Genomic DNA, 17,369 nt, shown 5'->3' with positions numbered 1-17,369 from the left:
CTAATGCTAATAGACTTACACTTCTATACAAGAGTCTGCAGAGCTGTTAGTGAATTCTTAAAAGTGTATAAATCCAAAAGGTTGATCTTTGCCTCAGGGATGCAGGACAGTTAACAAACAGCAGCAATAGAGAAAATCTAGAAGATGAAGATCTGCAGAATTCAAAATTCACTGTCCTGGTAAAAAACCATTTGAGCTAATGCTGGTTACAGATGACACATAGGAGTATGATGTGAACAGCAGTACAGCTGACTAGCCCTGGTTCTCGAATCTGAATTATCTGTCTGCATCTCAGATGCAACCTTGGTCAAAGATCTGGTACTAAACTTGGAATTTAACTCTATATAATACCAAATTAATCTTACAGCATCTCTAAATGAATCACATAATGATCTAAATGATGTCATAGTGACAAAGACCTTATCGAAAAGCTTTTCTACTTGTGCTATATGACAAGGCAAAGAGGAAGGTCTGATAGAAAGCAGTAGAGCTGCTTCTGTTACTTCATGCTATTAGGGCTTGTAACAGGGCAGTAAATTGCAGAGGAGCATAGAAAAGGTAACTATAGCTTCTACAAAAGGTTTTTAAAATACTTTTTCATGCACAACTCACTTGTAAAGAAGGCAACAGTATTTTCATTTGGGGGGAAAAAAAAGCTCTTTGTAAACTACATAGACAAAAGTGTTGGCATGGGTTTTTTTCCCCTTGAGTGAACATATAAGAAACCATAATTTAGACTACAAAGAAAAAGCATTTAATTAAGTCCTTAATATCAGAGAAACTCCAGGTGTTAGGCAGAATTATGTAGTCTGTCCAAGAGCTTATACATTTTTAACAAATGAAGTTAACAAAACATGGTATAAGTGCAGTCTCCCTGTAAGACAGAGATACAGATAATACAAAGCAAGCTCCTACACTGCCATTAGTTGCATATTGAATTTTACTGACACTGAACTCAAAATTTACCTAAATTATTTAAAGTATGTAAGTAAACACTAGAATTAGAAGACAGTAACAGAAATACAAAAACCTCTAGATGTTCTACATGATTAAGCACATAATTTAAAAGATACTTCCAATTTACTAAGCTCAAATCCTTTGTGCATTTTCTCTAGCATACAACTGTCTGAAAAAAAAAAAAACACAAAAAAAAACACCACCCAAAAAAACCCACAACCAAACAGACTTTTTAAAACCTCCTAAATAAATATCTGCAGTTCTCCAATTCTACAAAGGAACAAATTAGTTTTATTATATGCATATTATTCTCTTAAAATTAAGACCAAATGCTGTAGTATTTTCAATCTACACATTTATATTTTAAAAACACATGTTTATGTTCCTACAGTGATTGCCTTGCTATGAAGAGAATATGCAGCATGTAAAAGTTTCCCATCAGAAATATATGTTGCTGAAATGGAAGGTGATGTTATACCTGTATCATATCCAATAACATTGCTATTTAAAAATTTACATCTGAATGTCATTTAAAATGGGATCTCTTCAGAGGTTCGTTAGTTACAGCTACATAGTTGTTGCAGCCCAGTGGGACTGCTGCTATAATGCAGCAGTATGCAGGATTTCCTTTCCCAGTAATTCTAGTATTTTGATATGGGGTGATAAAAGCAAATACACTGTGTTCACTTCTAAGCAATTTTACTTTCCTTCCTTTCCTTGAATCTTTAAAGGTTATATATACAATAAACAGTTAGTGTTTATATTATGGACTACTTTGCCTTTCCACTAAATTGATTCTTCTCCTAAGGCATGAAAAACACTAAACTGCTATAAGTAAATTGATCTGTCCTTAATAGCCTTTATTAAACAGTGTACCCTTTTAAGTAGCCGCACTTTCTGAAATGCCACATCAGTGCAAAGCTATCTTAAAAGCAAGAAAGCAAACATAACATTTTCTGAAATGGTAACCTATTATGCACTACATTATCTACAAAACAGGAAAAATACTTTTAGTGAAGAATGAAGAATGACTGACTTATACAGTAAATGAAATAAAAAAAATTAACTGTTATTTTACAATAAAGGTTATTAACTTGCCTAATTTGCAACTGGTAAACAACTTTCATTCAAGAACAAGTTTTACAGTTTCATCTTTAGTAATGATGCGTAAGAAAAGAACGTCAAAATATTTTTACAGATGCAATAGCAACATTTTTTCTTTTTCTGCCAGACACACAGTTTAATTCAACAAAATGGGTTACTGGAATCACTTAAAGCACAAATTTATTGTCTTTCAATTGATGTAATTTTTTATTTTCATTTATAATCTAAGTATTTTTTACAGTTCGTTCTCCATCTTCTATAGATACACATGGAAACATGAGGTCAGAATCAGAAGAAGTTTACATTTTCATAATCTTCTCCTAACTGAACTAACTAAACAATCAGTATCACTTCAAAATAATGTAGAAAGCATTCTGTAACATTACCATGTAATGGGCAGTACCTTGTTCATAGCAGCACATACTACTAGTACACTGTTTAAAACACGAGTGCATCCATGTTTGTGCTTTGTTTATCCCCACTGACTGCCTTTTGAAAAGGTCCTTGTAAACACACAGAATCTCATTATAATTAGTATTCTCTTTCTGATGCACAATAGCTGCTAGGTTTCTGAAACATTTGAGTTCAGAACAAAGGCTAGCCTATATATGCATACTAACTACAAACATGAAATGAAAACGTTTCTCACAATAGGAAAGTAATAATTAACCTGCATGAGCTGCTGTCCGATTCATTTTCTTCTTCACTTGCTCTATCATCTGTTTCTTGTCTGTCAAGCCAACGTGCACCTCCACAGTCTTCTGCTGAGAATTCAAATGTAGGGATTTCTGAGGTGGATGCCATTGGCCAAAGAGGTGAATTCTGGAAATCCTGTTGGCTGGACCTTCTGTAACCAGCTGATATTAAAGGTAAATTACCCGAATCTAAAAACTTCCTGCCACCAGTTGTAACATTTTGTCCTCTATTCCAGAAGTCTCCCTGATGGTTTTCAATTGCAGAGTTCGGGGCTGATGCCTGATGACCAAACCACCTCCATCTGATTTTTAAAATCTGCTTCACGTCAAACTCTTTACGAGAACCAGACATTCTTAGTGAAAGCCACTGATCGTCTAGGCAACAGGGTAAGAAGCAGCACACATAAAAGAAGATTTGTGCACCCAACCAAGACAAGAGAAACACATGCTCTGCCTGTCTGTGGCAAGCACATTTTCTACAGAAGGAGGGGAAAAAGCATTGCAATCACACAAAAAAGGCTTCCTTAACAGTATGTCATTTGAATATAAACAAAAGGCAACAGACAGTGAAAAATGACATAAAAGAGGAAGAGAAACAATCACTTCCATCAGCAAAAATGCTAATCACTTCACCCTAAAAGCTCTGAGGCAGTTTCTCTTGCTGCCTCTGACCATTAGGTTTCAAAACTCTAAACAATATTCATTATTCATTCTTAAACCACAAATGACAGCAAACTGCAATTTCTATACTGCATCTTACAATCTTTTTTGTTTCTTATTCTGTTAACTCTTGCTACTACAGAGGGGAAAAATTGCAAAAATCAAATTAAACTCCTTCTGCACTGCTAAAAAATAGATTTAAAGAGAAGAATCGAAACAAACTCAAAACGTAACTGATTATGCTGGAGAGAAACTGAACTATAAATAATTCTTTTTCCCATTACAGGACATGAACTAACTTAAAAAGGACAAGAACAGCCTCTGAAGGCTCAAGGGACTAGCAGTGGAGGCTATAAAGCCTTTCAGCTCGATGTGCTTTGATTCAAATCTAGGTCTGAAGTAACCAAACATTTCTAACTGAAATAAGCTAATGGTTTCCATTCACTTATACATCACTAAAAAAGAAAGCAAGAAAAAGCCAATCACTGCAAGATACCAGACAAACCTCTAAAAAATAAATAACATAAGATGACTGCTTAAAAGTCTTCTTTCTAATCATATACTATCAGCTGTTCCACGTCACATTAGAAGCACTGTGATGGAACAGTGAAAAAGAGAGATGCATACTTTTGAGACAGAACTCCCTCTAGGACTGGTAATTCACGTAACATCTTAAAATATCCAGCGAAGTTTTTACTCAAATAAGGAAGACCCTAGAATACCTAGAAATCAATGGCCTAGAAAGCCTAGAAATCACAAAATGCACAATGACCAATTTACAGTTCCCATGAAAACCAGGCTATTTGATCTCTGCCACAAGAAGATACTTAGGTATAAAATGCTCAGATTAATTTCAGTCACATGCAAATTGTAATAACAATTTTAGAACAAAAAAGAAGCACCGGATTTTATCAGTCATTGATGCAGAGATCTATGTTTTCAAACTTTACCACTCAGTTAGTCTGTTCAACTCTCCAGGATACATACCCAACAAACTTACAAGAAGTGCTTCTTTATTACCCTACAGTTTTCAATAAAAGGGAAAGCCACTCTCTCTCAGATGAACATGATGAACTCCAAAATGAGGCATCTTGTAATTAGGATACCTACAGTATTATTTAAAACTGACTACATACAGAGTCTACATGAAAACTTAAGCAGTGCCAAATTTTACCACCCAAAACCCAAACTCTGTTTTAAACTCAGTGCTAGGAGAATACCATACTATTTTCTGAGGAAACACAATGCTGAAAGTGCTAGTTTTACCCTGGAAAGCTCACCCGTCATTGACCAGAGCACAGTTATTTATCTAAGTGCTTCTCACAAATGCAAAAGCATCTGGAATGAGCAAAAGCTCATTTCTACAGGAACTGCACTCCAGCTGTTTCCAGAGATGCAATTCAGAGTGTGTACCTTGCTGGCATCCTGGCCTACCAGAAGCCAAATACTAGACCTTTGCAGCATATCCAGAAAACAGTTGAAGATACATTGGATGCAAGATGATAAGTAGGTAAATCTATAAAGCTCTTTCCATGTTTCCTGGGGATTTAATTTAAACACAGAAATATAGGGAAATATTTAAGAAAGGATCAATGTTTTAATATATTAGCATGAAAATTGTACGGATGTTTAGCCAAAATAGTATGACATGCAGACCCCACTCTCATCTGGTATACATACAGCTAATTATTAAACAAACACTTAATTGTAGTGTTCAAATGCCATCATTTGTGTAACTGTAAGTTGAGTGAAACTGGAGTAAAGGCTTAAGAAGTAAAAACAAAATGGCATATTTTTATTTATCCTCTCCTGTTTTATATTGGTGCTGGGTGTTCATTGAGGGTGAAGAAAAAGGACGAACAACTGGTGTATTTGTTAACATTCACCAAACCAGTAATATTTTAATTATCCATCCAACTATAAAAAGTAAGCTTTAAATACCTTTATTTCTGCTGGTATGGTAAATCCATAAAGAGTGACCTGGATTCTCACTCTTGTGTAACAGACTCATTTAAAATGCAAGCTGTCCCAGTACAAGTCTACTAAGACAGTGGCAGATTTGCGATTCTAGTGCTTTTTCAGCACTTTTCATTGATTTACTGGCAAAACCAGCCCAATTACTGCCTCTCTTTGGCTGTGAAGCTATGGGCTCAAACAGAGATTAGAAAAAAAAAGTGCTGTAGTTTTAACAGACCAAACCAGAAAACCATTTTCTATTCTCTTTCATTTTTCTAGATTAAAGAAACTCTTGCTCCTCTACACACTCTCAAAATTACAGTTCTAAGACTGACTGCATAAATATCTAAAATATTTCTCTGTTTCATAGGAATATTTGTATTATAGATGACAAGATAAGACAAGTGACAGTTAATTATTCAATTTAAACTGACAGTGTTCCTCAGAAATAATTGAGGGCCTCTTGTTCTGGACAATCTTTGTTACTATGAATAATGTGATATCTTTTATCAGATCTCCAGCCAGGTGTTACTAGACTTTTGAGGAGATCTCAAACAATGGATTGTTAGGATTTCCACTGACTATGATCACCCAGACTTCATTGTTGACATCTCATCTGGTGATTGGCGCTCACAAATCCAAATGCCCACCCTCTATGGCCTCCCACCACACATCCTTCTAAAGTACCAACACATTTCTGAGAACCTGCTAAAACCCATCCTAGTCAAGCACAGTATACATAGACTTGGCAAGGATTCTGAAATATTTTTCATTTACTAAGGCAAAAGTTTGCATTTATTGATAAAATAACAGTGCTTATATCCATTTTTTCTGACCTTGGGCACTGTTGCAGTTTGTATTTTGTGGTAAATAAAAATAACTTTTCAAATGTAAGTACACTGTCACCTTTGAGAACATAATTCTGTTCATATTAACGAGGTTGTGCAACCTTACTGTTAAAAACAATTTTGAAAACTCTGATTTTTAATTGAACAGATTGTTATTCCTTCAAGTGGAACACCTGAACATTTAAGCACATAATTTCCCTTATTTGAAGAGCTTCACAAAGCTATAAATCCCTGCAGTTAGCAGTGGGGGACAGTTTCCCAGCTTCTGGATTGTGAACAAAAAGAAACATCTAAATAAATGCTGTATGTTAAATCTGCAACTGTGTAAATAGGCAACACCCAGAACATAGCATGACAGCGACAGCTTTAGAAATTGCTCTTTTCAAAATTTTTAGACAGTTTTTCTGCATAGAGATAAAAAACATTTGTTTTTACTGATGAAAAGATTTACTACACAGGGAAAACAGTTTTTCTGCACAGAGATAAAAATATTTGTTTTTACTGATGAAAAGAATTTACTACAGGGAAAGTGTACTTTATATTTAGAGTGTATCACTAGGAAATATTGAAATATTATTATTTAAATAATAAGACCTAGTAGTTCTGTTAATTGTGATTTTTTCCTTTTTATTGCCAGAAGTTTTCAAATAAACAAACATGTATATGGAATACTTTTTTGAGGAACTTTTAAGATTTAAATTTCAACACTACTTTTCATGGTAACATTTTTTATGTCACTACTGTAATTCGGGTCCAAATTTCACCACTTAACTTCAAGGCAATTCAGATATAATATATTCAAGGTATTTAGTGTGTCAGATGAATTTTAAAAGGGGCCATAAAAGCTCAGCTAGTCCTGAGAATATATTAAGAATCCTTTTAAGTGCCAATTAAGAATGTTAAGTGTCAAAATAATTACATAGTCTTTATTGTGACTACAAGAGATGTTTTTTGGAAAAATAATGCTTAACAAAAGTATTAAATATAAAAAGGTAAGTTTTATACATGAGGATGTGAAAAAGCAATATTTTCAGTGTTTAGCGATCCTCAATGTGTATTTGAAAACATAAGAAAGGTTCATGGACCATAAGATGTTCATCAATTAATTAAATACATAAAGCATTAAAAGGTATTCAAAATTTAACACTTTTTAAAATGGGGTTTCCGAACTGTAAAGTATTAATTTGAGGCATTAAAATAACTGCTCAAAGAAAACCGCTATAGATGAACTTCAAACTGCAATTCTGCTTATAACTATGCTTATGTTAGAAGAAGTGTTAAATATTTACTTTCTTTTTCTTTCCCTGTTCCTGTGTTCCAGACCCAAAGTTATAGAAATAGCTCAAAAAAGACTTCAGGAAGATTGCTATATTAATGCTTCATGATTCTATAAAACAATAATCACCCCTATCCCAAAGTTTTATATAAATGCAAACACTTCTGGTTCACGGTTATGTGAAAAGAGCCTTGCATCAGCAGCTATGGCACAGTTCATTCAGGAAAAGAGAGAAAATGTCCTACTGCTACTGACTTCATGTACTTAAATTCATTGTTCTGACTGGCAGAAATTAGCTGCAGCCAAATTCCTGGTACTTCATTGCAACTTTCTGCCACTTTGCATTGTACATTTCCCTTGAAACATGAGGGAGCAGTCACCTTAACAATAGCATGAAAAGACCCATACAGAACAACTGCCTTGGCTTGCTGTTTATTTTATTCAGCTAAGGATGGGGTGGGGAACAAGAGAGATTACCACATGTCATACAAGACTACACTTTTAGATCCAAGCTCAAATATCACACTGGTTCACACACAACAGAAGCTGTGATTCAAGACATTTGTACTTTAAGATTAAAACATTAACCTTGCTTTATTCAATTAATTAATTAGCAACATCTCTATTCTGTCTCCACAGTTTCATGTGGAAGTAATCTCAGATTCCTCACTATGACTTATTTTACAAGCTCTTCTGACAATAACTACATTTCTTCTGCATGTTTCACCTCACGTAGTCTCCCTTATCCCGCATGTATGCATATCCCTCCCTAGCAAGCACCACAACAGGCAGGACAAGCAAATTCTTTGTCATATTGAGACCAAGGACAGAAAGACTTATCAGCTGGCAGGTCAAACAGCATTTCTTATTTGGCCTTTCCTACTTACCCATATTTTCAAAACCTTTCACAAATTTAAACACAACAAGGGCTCCGTTCTGTCAAGAGTTTGACTGAAACTGGCAAGTAGACAGAAATTTTATTAGGAAGAACTAACTAAACCACAAGACATAAACCAAACTTGCCTGGGGAACTTCCAGACTCACAAGCTGCCTATCTTTTTCTTCTGAGTATGCACAACTGCCTTAGCTGGGGTTGCTACAAATCACCTAAGACCAGGATTTATAAACAAAGTAAAACAAAAATCAACACGAAAGCTGACTGATTGTTCAAACACAGCTCTGAGCTCCTACCCTTTCATGGTTGTGTAAAACTGAAATAAGCTTAAGGATAGAGGCAGCAATGGCAGAAATCTGACCTTAAATATGAAAACACTGAAGTACTTGCAGAGTTAACTGTTCAGCTATCCTAAACAGCATACTGATCCCATCTTAGTTGCTTTACCCATGGTTTTAAAGGAACCCCCAAATGTTTTCAGTTCTGCTCAGAGAGCAAGAACTAGACACCAGCAATATAAATAAAGTGCCTGCAAGAACACAGGATACTGGTGGCACTCTCAGGGGTATGAGGTCCATTACTGAAGTAATATACTAAAAAAAGGAAAAATATTGAATTCAGATTGCTAAACTGTCAGAAGGAGAAAGCATAATTTGTAAAAAACAATTATTTGCTTAGCATGTGTTTTTTCCATTCTCATATCAACTCTAGCCATTTCTTAAGAGAAATACAAAACTATGTCTTGTACTATTGCATGTAGATCTCCTCAGATTTAAAGGGTCTGCAATCATTTGTCCATTGCTCCTCTTCATTAGTTTAAAGTTCTAAAAATTGTTTACTTAGCTTTCAGTATTTGTAAAAATTATTTTTCATTCATTGAACTTAATAAGTTTTCAAAAAACGATAATGTTCAAATATTCACTGAAACTATCAATCTGGTTTAAGTACAACTGTTCTTGAGTTGAACCATCAGACAATTTATTATGCAAAAATGCAACTTAGGTTTGCATTTGTTAATTACAAAAACCATCAGGAAGTGAGAGGAGGTATAAAGTGAAGTTCTATTACTTATCATTTGATCTGCCCATATGTTTATAAATTCATAGACTAATACTAGTTAATTACTTTTATTTCCTTGAAAAATACTTCCAAGTTTAAAATGCTAAGGTGCTTGGTGAAGATCCTGCTAAGCCATATCAAGTTATGATAACATTAGGAAATGCCCTACCTCCTTAATGCTCTCATGAGAGATTGAATGCAAAAGCTTGTGATTACATTTACATTCAAAAATATAATTTCTCACACTGCATGTAAAAGAGCAAGATATAAACTTTGATTTCATCTTTGGCAAGGATTAAGTAACCATTTAATATTCAAAAGTATTTCTTTTTAAAATATTAGAATATATTTTATCTATCTACCAGACAAATGCATATGGATCTAAAGAATATTCAACATAAGATGCTTCACAGCAACTGTCAGGCTAATGGCTTATTCATGTAAAAGTCAACATAAAACATCTACTCTGCTAACAAGTATGAACTTTCTTGCAAACAATCCAACCATCAAAACCACTGATAAAAATATCATCTTCATATGAACTTCTCCTACATCTCCTCACCGCATGCACAATACTTGTAAACTTTTAACTAATTTGCTAATTCAGCCATATGGCTATTTTTATTCTTTACAGTTCAGGTTAGTAAACCTCTATGGACTTGAGTCTTGTCTTACTTTACACCATGAATATGTATCATATGACACAGCCAAGTGCTGTGAATATTTAATCTGTTCTAAGGTTATATTTTAGCCTCATTTTGACAAGTTCTCTTCTGAGACTGAGGTTAAGTAAGTCTCAGAATAGTGTGAATTTTTTTATTTGTAATAAATGATACTATTTCCACCCAAATCAACTCAAATCTCTTCTAGACAGATCTTATCATCATTGTCCTTTATTAAGCTCTTATCAATAGACTCAATACAATGTATATTTGCTATTAGACAAAAGCATCAGCTAAGGCAGTGAGACAAGCCTATCCACACACATTTTTAAAGAAATTAATTACAAAAACATTCTGTACAATTTTGTGAACAGTCTCCCATTTACTCTGAAAATCTGATGGATGGTTTTGGAAGAATCCAAGTTACCACTCAAAAAAAATTTTTTGAAGCATGTCCAGTTGTTATGGAAGACATCAGGATTTTAAACATCAGTTGCACTTAGAACTGCCAGAAGAGGTAATTAATTGGCAAACTACTCCTCTGAACAGATTGAAATCAATAATCAACTTTACAAAAATTTGTCCTCTGGAAAAATGCCAGCAAAGTCCACAAGACATAATTAAAAATCAGCAGCCCTGCTCAATAATTAGTCATTCTACCTTGCAGTAAGATGGGAATAAAGACATATCCGATAGTGATCAACCTTTTCAGTTCCTTCTCTTTGTAGTACATTTTGGCATTTGTTTGGCATTTCCCTTTCAATTTTCATGACCACTGTAGAAAGGCGCAGGTCAGGCCTGCACGAATTCTGACACCCTGAGGAGGCTGGCTAATTTGGTAGGTGGAGCTACCACATTTTGAACTACAGCAGAGTAGTGAAAATACAGAGCCTGCCCACAAAGTAATTTCTGAGGAACCTCAGCAGTTCTTATGATTTTTTAAACTCAAGAAAGTACATAAAAATATAATCTGTGGTGGAAACCACCAACAAGGATATGGATTGGCTGAAGGAAACAATGTGACTGATCATGACATGAACAGGGAAAGACCATCTCTCTTCTGTATTTTTATCACATGAGTAAATTCTGAAGGAATTTATCAACATTGCCAAAGCAGAGACATCTCACAGTCAGGAAAACAGATTTTTTTCACCTTAGTAAAATATAGTATTTCTAAATTAATTGGATTGCTTCTGTCACCCTTAGCACTTATTTTTCAGCAGCCTTTTACTTTATAGAGAGTTCAGATAAAGCTAGATTCTTGCACGTATGCATGCTTTCAACATTCTTTTATCCATTTCCTTTGTGCAAATGTCAAAGCTACTCCCTTTGACAATTTGCTTCCACCTGGAACAGTTTTACTACTTTGCTGCTAAAAAAATGAAATAAAGTGAAACCCAGTCAGTATTACTGAGTGATGAGATTTGACTGTGCATTTGGTGGGCCTTTATTCATATTAATTTCTACAAAAAGCAGTATTTTCTCTATCAGACTCTGTACAAATTTTCCTGGTTTTCTTGGTTTTCCTATAATGATTAAAAGATGCTTCTCATTTGAAAATACCAAAATTGAACTTTACAGTAATGCTGACAGTCTTCTATAAAGCATGCTTTGATAAAGAGCACAAGAGTTGAAATCACATAAAAATGGTCCAAACACTAGCATGTGAAGCCCACAAAAACGAAGTCATTGTTGCTTATGCACACTTGCCAGTAAGAAGCCCTTGCAAGATGTGCTACATAAGACAAAAAAAAAAGGATGAAATTTCAGGTGTAAGGAAGAGTATGTACCCTTGTGGGCTAAAATAATATTCCTTGTAGCATAACTTACTGTTAGAACTGAGTAATTACAATACTTACCTATAACACCAGAATCATCTCTAGTTGTTCAAAGAATCATGCAGTTCCATTTGTCTTCCTCTTTCCAAGAAAAACTGAGGTAGCAGAAAAAAAATCTAGAAAAAGAGAAATACAAGTAAGAACCAACCACTGGAGGGGAGAAAAAAAGGAATAATATCAAAAGCAGATTCCCTACTCTGTTCAGATAGAACTTTGTTTTGTGATTCTTGCACTTACTGACAGGAAGATGTTAAAAGTGTGTCACTGCACAACTGTAACCTTAGTTCCTTCCAGAACTTCAAGTTACACACCCATCAACAAAGACTCACAAAAAAGAAGGGAAATTAATTTGAAATGTGAATATGTAAACTCTCAAGAAACACTGTTTTTGAAAGACAATACCTCTTGGAAAATAAAAATTAATTAATTAACCTTAGTCCGCTGTCAGCCTTATTTGTGATTCCCTACCCTGAAGGGAAAAGCAGTGAAGAACTGATCTGCCACATGAAGCACTCAAGCTGAACACTAGTGCCAAGAGTAACACTGACTGCATTGGTGAATAAAGCCAAGTACCACCACTACACACGCTTCCCTAAACGGAGCAGCTCTATAAAAATTCACATTTACTGTTACAGTGGTTCTCAACCCTTATCTATTTGCAGGTCACTAAAAATTTTCTCACCAAAGTTAGACTCTGCTCAAAAAATCTAGCCTGCTGAAATAATATGTGTCTCCTTTTCGCTTGGCACCAAACAAATTACTATATGCACTTTGAAGTGGAAGAAAGTAGCCTTACATGATACCTGCATGCATAATGTGATACCTAATATGTAACCTCATAGTCTGATCTTTCTTACTAGCTTCTAGAACTTGCAGGTCTCTGAAGGGTAATACCACCTCATTCTTGCATCTGGAGCACATAAGCTGATCTCTCTCATATGACTTAACGCCACACAGCCCAATAATACTTGTGTCTATGGGCAGCATTGCCTTGCTGGTAACTATGAATGAAGGATTTTGTCCTTATGACAAAAAGCAAGCAGTGGATAGTCAAGTTTCTAACTTCTGCACTTTTCTACTTGGTAAGACTGGTGTAAGGAAAAACAATTTAATTACTATGGAAAGAGGAACAGTAAGAATTTTGTAAGGGAAATGTAAAATCATACTATAATTTCTTAAGAGCTGTAGCAACTTCCAATATTGGGTCATATTACTATCTAATTAGGTAATCTTCACCATAACATAAAAAACTGAATTATATCAACAAAACCACAAGACATAAACATATGCAAACATTAATCTTTTTAAAAGCATGGGTGATACAGAAGTCCAGAGAGTTGGAACAAGTCCACCAATATGAACTGTCATTGTTAGCAACAGCTTGCAATTACTGTGTGACCATAATGGTCTAATAGAAGATTTTCTTTATCTTCACTCAAAATTCTTTTCTATTTTAAATTAGCAGTATAAACATGCTGTCTTTGGTAGTAGACCTGCCCATGCAGAGGAAATGACTGAAGAATGGATGGTTCAATGAAGTTGACACACGGCAGAAAAAAACACTATTTGACTCAGATTAGGTTTATTATTCATTATTATTATTTTGTTTTTATCCCGCTTTATGTTCTCTAGCATTGTTCAGCAAGAAGAAAATGGGAAAACCATGAAAGGCGAATACAATCTGCCCTATCAGGAATGCATCTATGAAGTTCAGGAAAAGGGTGCTTTTTTTTGTTTGTTTGGTTTGGTTTTTGGGCTTGTTTTTGTTTGTTTGTTTAAATACTAATCCACAAATGCCCCTGGAAATTCCCAGGCAAATAGGCCTTTATGAGAAATGATCAGATTATTTCTGGCAAAATTGATTAATTGCTCATGAAAATACTTCATGTAATCTACTTTTAAAAAGGATCCACCTATCCAGTGCATAGAGCTTGTCTAGATAGAAAAGCTACACCTACATGACCATGAGTTCAAGTTTTTGTTCTTGTTCATGCTCATAGAAGACATGAGCAATAATTTTTTTTCTTCAAAATATGACTGTATATGGAGTTTAACTCATGTAATTTCACAATCAACTTTTAAGTAAAAGAAAGGAACAAGCCAAGCCTTCCATTTTTACTGTTCTGACATTACTGCCTAAAAAGTTGACCACGAGCCTGGGGCAGCTGGGCTTCAGATGGGCTGCTCACGAAGCTCAGCCAGTCCGCGCTCAAAGCCCTAAGCCACAAAAACGGTTTAAGGAAAAACATAAACCAATAATGTATATAATCAGCAGCTGTTTGATGTTCAACACTTATGCTTCTTTTTGTTCCCCGTGTAATAACGCCGCTCCCCATGTAGTGAGGCGGCAGTCAGTCACTGCTGTTATCTGTTCGACCAGTCTCAAAAAAAAAAAAAAAATTTGTTTTCCACTATTTCATGCTGTGACGGTGAAGGTTAAGGCACATGGGGTTAAGCCCCCGAGAGCTGTGTCAGTGCACTTCCACCAGGTCCCCGCTGACGGCTTCGGACCGAACCGGACACGGCCGCTGCCCTTCTCGGCGGGACCGGAGCCCGCGCCGCGTCCCGCCCCGCCCCGCTCGGGCGAGCGCCGGCACTGCCCCGCCGAGCGCCGCGGCTCCCGCCGGGCCCCGCTCAGCCCTGCCACCGGGCACCGGGCACCGGGCACCGGGAACCAGGCACCGGGCACCGGGCACCGGGCACCGGGCATCGGACACCGGGCACCAGGCACCGGGCATCGGACACCGGGCATCGGACACCGGGCACCGGGCACCGGGCACCGGGCACCGGGCATCGGGCACCGGGCATCGGACACCGGGAACCGGGCACCGGGCATCGGGCACCGGGCACCGGGCATCGGGCACCGGGCATCGGACACCGGGCACCAGGCACCGGGCATCGGACACCGGGCATCGGACACCGGGCACCGGGCACCGGGCACCGGACACCAGGCACCGGGCATCGGGCACCGGGCATCGGACACCGGGAACCGGGCACCGGGCATCGGGCACCGGGCACCGGGCATCGGGCACCGGGCACCGGGCATCGGACACCGGGCACCGGGCACCGGACACCGGGCACCGGGCACCGGCCCCCCGGCGGCGGCCGCAGCGCCTCTCCGCAGCCGGCCGGCAGCAGGGAGCCCGGCGGCGGTGACGGCGAGCCCGCCCCCACCCCTCGCAGCCGCCGGCCCTCGCCCTCCTCCTCCTCCTCCTCCTCCTCCTCCTCCTCCTCCTCGCTTTCTCCTCCCTCTCCCGGCAGCCGCGGCCCCCTCCCCTCGCTGCCGAGCCCCCACCGCCCTTCTCACCTCTCACGGTCCGGGAAGGGGGCGCGGCTGGGAGGGGGCGGAGAAAGAAAAAAATCGCAAGGAAGGCCCCTGCACCCTCTCCCGTCCCCTCCCGTGCCCTCCAGCCCTCCCGCTCCGCCGGGAGCCGCGGGCACTGGGCGCTCCCGCCCGCCGCTGTCGCGTCCCGCGGCCCCGCGCCGGCCCCTCCCTGCGCTCGGCGGCCCGGGAGAGGCGGGGCCCCGCCGGGACGCGCCCCATCGCCGGCGCCGCCCCCTGCCCCGGGGCGGGAGCGGCGCGTGGCCGCGGGTGGCGGGCCGGGGCGGCTCCCTTCCCTTCCCTTCCCCTCCCTTCCCTTCCCTTCCCTTCCCTTCCCTTCCCTTCCCTTCCCTTCCCTTCCCTTCCCTTCCCTTCCCTTCCCTTCCCTTCCCTTCCCTTCCCTTCCCCTCACGCTGCGGCGCCGCCCGCGCCGCGCGCCCCCTGCCGGCGGGGCAGGGCAAGCGGCAGAGAAGGCGATGTCCGCCTCGTCCGGTCCCTGGGGGCCTTTGTCTTTCTTCCGAAAGCACAAAGCCAAACATTTCCGTAGCTTCCCGCTTCCCATTTAAGTGAAATAAACCTGTGGTAATACACACTGCGCCCTTTTGCTTCCTCTCAGGAGCCTGTACTCGGTGCTGAGACCGCCGGTTCTAACTGCCTAATGTACAAGCACACACGGCCTTTCCTGCCCTCCTCACGCAATGCCAGTGACCGCTGCCATCCAGAGGTTGAATAATTTTCCAAATGAATAGACTGTGTGACAGCCAGATGCACCTCCAACTGCCCAAACTGATTTAAGGGTGGAGGAGGCATTGCGAGGCATGGCGCTGCAGGTTTGATGCAGTAATGAGATCCACAGCCATTGCTGGGCCTCGTGCTGCACAGAGATACTGCATGGCTGTGCGCTTGTTCTGGCAGTTCTCATCCCGGCTGGCGTCAAATGACTGAGCCACTTTCAACTAAACTTGACAGAAGGATGGGGGTTTCAAAGATGCTAGTTGTTCCAGCTGTGTAAAAATTACTAGCTAGGTGGAGGGAAGATTGTCCCCAAGAAAGAAAGCTCATGTTTTCCAGGTCCATGTGTGGCCAGGCCACACAAACAAACACACATACTCGATTCAGGCAGTTCACACACACAAACACACACACACACACACACACACACACACACACACACACACACACACACACACAGAGAGAGAGAGAGAGAGAGAACTGGCCAAAGGTAGCAGTGTCTAAAGTTTATGGTGTCCCTGAGGGATGTGCAGACAGATCATACATGGGCACTCTGAACTCAGAAACAATGCTAAAATCTGCCATCACGGTAGCCCTAAAATAGATACATCCCACTGGCTTGCTGCAGAGTTCTTGGAAGGCACCTTCTGTAGAATCTGATGCTCAGTGTATTCCATGGGTTAATACTGTATCAGCCTGAGCTTGGGTGCAATCCTATAGGGCAAAATCTATTCTGACCTTGGACACTACCATCAGTGATGATAATCTGTACCAGAAAGAGACAGATACACATAGTACTTGAAAAGTCCTCCTGCTGTTTTCCAGTATTTTCTCCATTTCTTCTGGGAAGAAAGGATGGGTGAACACCACACAACACTGAAAACAGGAAAATGTAAGATATTGATATGGAAGACACTTAAGGGACAATGCAACTTAGCAAAAACAAAGTAGAGCTAAATTCTACTATTTATCTAAATGGATGCCATATAAATAGTGTATTTTTTTCCTTGCAACTCATACCTATGATTTTTTGTATCTTATTGCTTCTATTACATCATTCTGTCAAAAAATCGGAGTTAATTTTGCTTTGATTTCATTGCTTTCATTGCATGAAAATGCTCAATTTAAAATATCATATTAAATTTATATTCACTACAGCTTCATTAGAAGTCTTTCTATAGAATGAATACTGTATTTGCTTCCACTTGCCTTACTCATCTTCTGAGATAACTAGATGACAAAAAGAGCATTTTGAGTTTGTAGGGCATTTCTTATTTTAATTTCAACAGTATTACTTCATTTGGATAGTACCCAGTACTTAATGGCTTGTGGGAAAAATACTTCAGAAGACATCTTTCTGAATTA

General features: G+C 39.0%; 1 protein-coding gene across 6 annotated transcripts in view; it reads right to left on the bottom strand.

Annotated features, from left to right (window-relative positions):
• KLHL5 (kelch like family member 5) overlaps positions 1–15,428 on the bottom strand; it is a 47,801-nt gene extending 32,373 nt beyond the window's left edge. For 2 of the 6 annotated variants that reach the window (XM_021533175.4, XM_021533176.4), the window contains exons 1-2: positions 15,258–15,428; positions 11,972–12,066 (exon numbers count right to left, since the gene is read on the bottom strand). Coding sequence is in view for 4 of the 6 variants with exons in the window: in XM_021533174.4 (XP_021388849.2) it covers positions 2,732–3,108 (377 nt within the window). In the remaining 2 variants the exon portion in view is untranslated. Of the gene's footprint in view, positions 1–2,731; positions 3,213–11,971; positions 12,067–15,257 lie in introns of those variants that run through there. The other 4 variants (XM_021533174.4, XM_085577795.1, XM_021533172.3 and 1 more) reach the window with 3 other exon arrangements.
• Positions 15,429–17,369: the final 1,941 nt, after the last annotated feature.

This window comes from Lonchura striata, chromosome 4 (genome assembly GCF_050655825.1).
Source record: "Lonchura striata isolate lonStrDom1 chromosome 4, ASM5065582v1, whole genome shotgun sequence".
NCBI lineage: Eukaryota > Metazoa > Chordata > Aves > Passeriformes > Estrildidae > Lonchura > Lonchura striata.
Note: the sequence above shows the minus strand (reverse complement) of the source record. Positions and strands in the feature narration are given on the sequence as shown.